At 43.7% G+C, this 6,390-nt stretch overlaps 1 protein-coding gene across 1 annotated transcript in view; it reads left to right on the forward strand.

The window, feature by feature from the left end:
- The first annotated feature begins 2,941 nt into the window (after nucleotides 1–2,941).
- LOC134481949 (disks large homolog 5-like) overlaps nucleotides 2,942–6,390 on the forward strand; it is a 7,345-nt gene continuing 3,896 nt past the window's right edge. The window contains exons 1-4 of the mRNA XM_063274773.1: nucleotides 2,942–3,105; nucleotides 3,845–4,007; nucleotides 5,148–5,279; nucleotides 5,739–5,915. Of these exons, the coding sequence (XP_063130843.1) occupies nucleotides 2,955–3,105; nucleotides 3,845–4,007; nucleotides 5,148–5,279; nucleotides 5,739–5,915 (623 nt within the window). The 5' untranslated portion in view covers nucleotides 2,942–2,954. The remainder of the gene's footprint in view (nucleotides 3,106–3,844; nucleotides 4,008–5,147; nucleotides 5,280–5,738; nucleotides 5,916–6,390) is intronic.

Below are 6,390 nucleotides of genomic sequence, written 5' to 3' on the forward strand. Positions count from 1 at the left end.
CCATCTATCAAACCGCCCTCATTTAAAAGCCCCCAGTTATAAAAAGGCAGGGCCTGCCAGTACTCTAGCTCCTATTGCTGACCCACCCATCACTCCCCAGTGTGAAAACTGCCACTCTTGCAGCACCTTCTCTGTGAGGTTTGGGTCATGAATCCACACTTGGGACAAGATGAAGCTCCTAAGCCTTCTGCCCTCCTTCATGCCTGCCTGCCTCTGCACATTCTGATGCCTCAGACCCAACGCTCACCCTGGTTGCCTTTTTCTCCTATTTTCTCAGTTTAGTTCTAGACACTTTTTCAAATGAACTTTCATGTAAAGGAATACTTATTCTCTCAAATCTTGGAAAACATAAAGAATTATGGACAAGAGCAACTGTGATTCATGCTTTTGATTTATTTTTGCAAGACATTATCTTTGTAGACATATTTATTATTCCCATCTGTAAGTAGTTTGTATATAAATGCGTGTTTGAATTTGTTTGTTTAGTCCTTATTCTGGTAGTATCTTTCATTTCTTTCTTTTCTTCTACTTAACATAGGGCTACAATTTTTTAAAATGTAATTTTGACAATATCTCTAGTTCTTCTTTTGGGATGGAATTTCAGGTTGGAAATGCTGGCACCCTAGGACTTTTTAGGCTCTTAGTGTATCTGTAGCAAGGCTGTTATCCAGGAAGGATGTAGAAATTGACAAACTTCCCAGAGGATTGTGAATATTTACATCTCAATAACCTCCCTGTAAGTCACAGAGTTTTGCTTGGCCGTCCATCATTTAATTCAGCGTCTGTATTTCTGTGATTAGGCTGCATGGTTTTCTACATTTCTCAAGGATATGTGTTCCTTCTTCTGTGCACTGTCTTTGAACGTGCTGTCAGTTTTCAGTTGTCCTGTGTAGCCATTCTCAGTGCTTTAAGGAAACACCTGCTCCCTGAGAAGTTCTTCAGACAGGTTTGCTCTGCTGGGGACATCTTAGCACTGCAGGAGCCCATTGCTACTGAGAATCTCCATTTACATTAAACCGTTCAGTCTTGTCTCCCTCTAGTGGACAAGGAGCAAAGTGCACCCAGCCAACTGCTGTGCATGAGGTCTGGGCCAGGGATTTAATACTTTACTGATCAACCAGTGAGGATCCCTGCCCAGTGGACTGTAACTGGACATGGCTATCATCAGAGCAGTTTGTCAGCATTTCATGTAAAACAAACAGGAACACTAAGCTCTTGGATAAGCCTAGGAAATTTTGTTTAGGTAATATTAAGACCTACTTTGGAAAATCTACACTTGCATAGCTAGAGATTGAAATATTGATGCCAATTATTTGCTCATAGAAACAATATCAGATGCTTTTCTTTTACATAAAAAACATCATTCTTTGAAAACCTTATAAAATTACATTTATGGATTCATCTGGCACGTTATTAAATTCTCTAGCAAATATCATAGCACACCTTCTGACAGTAGGACACAAAAGGTACACCTACTCAGACAAGAAGAAAGATTCTTCTTTACATTAAACATAGAAACACAAGTTAAATGAAAACCAAGAACTTTTTTCAACTGTGTCATACTCTCAATTTATTTTTCCTTCATTCCTAGTTTGGGTTTTTGAGTTTTGCCATATTTACGTACATACATACATACATACATACATACATACATACATACATACATATACACACACATACATACATACATACATACATACATACATACATACATACATACATACATACACACATACGTTAAGTTAATACTATCTCTGAGGCTTCAGGCAAACCAGAGTCAGTGTCATCCAGGGAGGGCTTGTAGCCACAAGGGCATCACTACTGGCCATTCACCTCCTCCCACATGAGGTTGGTCCTCTTCTTGGGATGGATACCCTTAAAGCTCTGCTCACAACTGCTACCAGCAAGGGAGAGCCCTTGGCCAGGCAGTGGCTTCCTGCGGGGAAGGCCTGTGTCAGGCTCCTGCAAGCACACTACCACCGCCTCCTCCATGCCTTGGTCAGCAGCTTCCACAGCTGGTTGATGAGATGTTCTGGGTTTTCCCACTCCAGAGCACACAGCTCGGCCTCCAGCAAGGCCCTGGTCTGGCACAGCACCATCGAGGGGTTGCTGTCAGAAGCCAGCAGGTTGCCCAGGTCGATCTCCAGTTCTAGCTCCCTGTGCACCATGATGTGCTACAGCTTCTCTGCTTCCTCCTGCTCTTCCTTGGCCAGCAGCACCTCTGCATTCTGCCCCTCCATGGCTCTCGCTTCCCTCACTTTTGGGGATTTTAACTTTTAAGAATGAACAGAAAGTTTACAATTTGATGTTTGCCCTATACCTGAGCACCTATGTTCCACGGGAAAGGGAGTTTTCATTGCACAAAATGGGATTGTAAGACAGAGATTTCAGGAAAAAACATGGGTGAATATATTGAAACCATGCCCCCTCCCAAGGCACACTCCATGAAACAATATGCTCCAACTTGCATACATTTAAAGGTGTAGGAAAAAATGTTGGCCTCCTGGGAAGAGTAAAAACTGTGGGAATTGGACTATATGTCACATGCATGGACCCTGGGTTTATACATTTCAGGGAGAAGAATCTCCCTCAGTGAGGGTCTTCAGATTTTTCGGCTGTTAACAAAGATGTTCTATCCATATCAAGGCTTTAACCAACTCTCCCTCTCCTCAGCAACTGAGTTGTAATGAAGCAGTGAGAACTCTGAAGCTCTGGAAGGAGAGTGTGCGAATGGGTGTTCCCTCGCTCAAAAGTGAGTCTCTGGAGAAGCCACTGCAGAACCTGGTCAGTCTGGGTGGAGGTAGTTAGCAAGTAAGCTATGGCATTTCCCAGTGACATCACCGGTAGTGTCTTCCCTGGAAATTCTCTTGTATCCAGGAGACACTAGAATCTTCTGTGATGTCAGCAGTGTTGTGGTGACACCAACTGCCTGAGCGATTTCCCTTCATTTCCTAATGGGTTCCCGAGGAGGCATGTTCTCCAGGATCCTCAGTCTCTTTCGGAGGGACAATCATATCCATGCAGAGACCAGACCAAGGCAGAGGGAGGCCAGCCTTCTATCACGTTGGAGAATAAGACGAATGGAAAGGTCCTTGAGGAGGTCAAGTGAGTACTGGGCAGGGCAAGGGGAGCTTCCTGGAGGAGGTTGGCTTGAGCTGGTCCTTCCAGGAGTCGGACGTATGATTTAGAGCCTCAGTCTTCCTAAATGGCTGACCCAGACTCAAAAATTTCTGATCATTAGTTTGACAGAGAACCAAGAACTGTTATATGTCAAGGGCTTTCCTTGGATCTCTTCAATGTCATGGGCAGTGTCAAAGAATACCAGGATGTGCCTGTGTAAGAATAACAAAGTGTCACTCAGGATATGCTGTGGAAGCACTTCCTCTCAGCAGTGTCCTGTAGATTACGTGGGTCATTGATGCCAAGAGGGATACTCTCCTGGTCATATATCAAGTTCTCAGTTACTTTTTCCTTGAACTCACGTGACTAGGGATTCAAGATGTTAAGCAGTTTGGACTCAAGGACTTGCCTGCCGAACATCAGACATTAGCTGAGAAGGTCCTCCAATTTTTCTTCTTTAGGTCAGCTTTAGAATTTCAGTGCCAGAGGAATGGCTGTAGGAAGTGTGGTCTATATCCATGATGGCATATGTCACCATATGGCTATGATGCTGGGGAACAGGGACTGAGCTGAGTTCAGCTTAAAGATAGCTTTCTTGCTCTGTCAGGGATTCACTGTATCTGTAGAACTGTTCATCCTCAGACTTCTGTTTTAGAGTAAGCATAGTTTTTCTTGACATTATGTCCACATATATGCCTGTTCACTGGTGTTTATCTACCTACAGAGTCTGATCAGAAGGCATCATCCCAACCCTCCACGACACCTGTTGAGGAGGAGAGAATGAAGCGTTTGGAGAACCTCAAAACTGATCTCCACAAGATGCAGAAGGAGAGAGATGAACTCAGGAGAATCCTGGCGGATTACCCTGGAAAGAATTTAAATGACAGGTAGTCACAATGCAAGTTCTGTTAAATCCACATTTCCTCACATCACAGTAGGCTACAACTCCAGGGTGTCCTCATGGTCAAAATCACTTTCCTGATTGCATCAGAATGTGAAGATCAGATGGGAATGAGATGGTGGCACAGGCTATTTTAATTCCTACAAACGTAAATCATAGCCTGTGGCCTGAATCACAGTCTGGGAATAAGGGTAGAAGTGTGTGAGCTCTCAGTGTGTGGTTGAAGTAGCCTGGACAGGTGTTGGCTTGTGGGAATTTCTAGGTGCTCTGATTATGACCAATCATTGTTGTAATTGACGTGGAGGTGCTTTGGGTTCAATAGGTCCTGTGAAGAGCTGGAGGGGCCTAATCCCTCTTGCTGCCTCACGTGTGTGACTGCACTGTCAACAGGGGATCATTGGTGTTCTCTGATTTTATTGATTGTATTTTGAGATAATGCCACATCCTTGTATTATTTGGCATTCTAATTGTATGAGAGAGAGAGAGAGAGAGAGAGAGAGAGAGAGAGTTTTGTGTGAGTTTTTGTGTGTGTGTATGCATGTGTGAGTGCGTTTGTGTGTATCACTTAAGATCTGGGTATTCTATGTTCTGATTTGGCCTGAGAATTATCCTGTGTCAATTTCCATGGCATTATAATGATGGGGCCGAGAGCCTCGCTTTGAGCAGTACAACATTTCACATCTGCTCAGCTTGGACGCTCATGGGAATCTCCTGGTGTGTGCTATAAATTCTTTTCCCTGTAAATACTGTTCATGTTCCTTTGGGTTTTCATGTAGCATTTCTATGATTGAGAATTGTTACCTAAGTACAGGAGAATAGTCTTCATGGGTTTAAGTTGGAGCCTGGATGGTGGCACAGGGTCCTCAAATGTTCTTGGAAAGCTAGTCTATTCCTTCAAACCCTGTCAGGGAGCTCAAGCAAATCAGCTCCCTCCTTTTGTTTGCTGGCACTGCTGTCCCTGTGTCCATAATAATAAACTGAATAAATACCAAATGAACCCAGTACCAAGGAGCAAGGGCGTGGCATGTCCTAGGCTGGGGTAGTTCAGGATTCAGTCTGAATTCATGTAATTCTCGAATCCTTCATTCATAATGTTATTTGATCCTTGGACCATGCCCTACCTCAGGAACAACTTTGAGTCCGAGATGCTCATGAAGCAGCACGAGGAAGTGATGACCGACATGAAGAAAATGAGCGAGCAGGTCAATTATGCTTTGGTCAAATGTAAAAACCTTACACTGGAAAATGACTGGTACTGGTGAGTAACTTACAAGGTTGTGACCCCAGCACTAGGCACAGCATGTGTCAGCCCATTCTTATCTTTGAAGTAAAGTGAGGATCAGGCTTTATAGTGTTTGAAGCATTATCAGGAAGCCTGTCTCTAAGGAAGGCTGTAGGACACACAAGACACAGAAAGATTGGCCTCCAAGGGACATTCTAATAAAATGGACATATAAGCACACATAACGATTAAGTCCTCTTCTGGGAAAAACTTGAATCAATGGTATCAGGTTTTTGAGAAATGCCCTGAGTCTTCTGGAATGTTGCTCTTTTCTCCATTTGACCTGTCTCTAGGTTATGCTCCATGGCTACTGTGGACGTGGACTATAATCTGGGGCTCTCTTCTGATCAGGACCCTAGAAGGAGTAATGGACTTGGAGAAGTGGGAGGAAGTTGGAGACTGCCTGGGATTCACCATTTTTTCTTTGTGTCTCAGCCACAGCTTCTATCCCCTCCTAACTGAGTTTTTTGAGCTGAAGAACAATGGCCAGAGAGCAAGGAATGAGAACAGGGAGCTTCTATGGGATCAGATTGCACTGGAAGAGTCCATTAAGGAAACAACAAGGTTCTGTGGGGAAGCCAGTATGAAAATCCGCGTAACAAGCAGCCTCAGGTAGGATGAATGAAGCATCAAGGGCAGGTTTTCCTGATATCTAAGCAGAAACCAATTCAAACCAATTTATCCTTTCTCCACCTTATGCAGAACCTCTCCTCAGACTCATCCAGTTGTTCATTTCTTTGACCATTTACAAAACTTTCTGTGATGCTAGCTTCATGCAAGAAATTGGAGGATTGACAACCAAATCCTCCTGCTCAACTAGAAAATGCATTTCCTTAAGGGGGATCTGTTGATCACACATTGCACACTTACATGCCATTATGCTAGAGGGATGCCATGTGGTAGCCGTCTTTGTAGTGCACAGAACTGATTACAGTTCAGTTCAATTGCTAAAAGAATGGCTCTCATTGTCAGTTATGATGGGGCTTGTGGACTTTCTCTCCTTTTCCCTGTACATTGAAAATGATCCCTTCTGCCTATTCAAATCGTGGTTTACAGTGACAGAGCTTGAGAAGCAGTGTGTCAGTCC

The sequence above is a fragment of the Rattus norvegicus genome, chromosome 15, assembly GCF_036323735.1.
Source record: "Rattus norvegicus strain BN/NHsdMcwi chromosome 15, GRCr8, whole genome shotgun sequence".
Taxonomy (NCBI): Eukaryota; Metazoa; Chordata; class Mammalia; order Rodentia; family Muridae; genus Rattus; species Rattus norvegicus.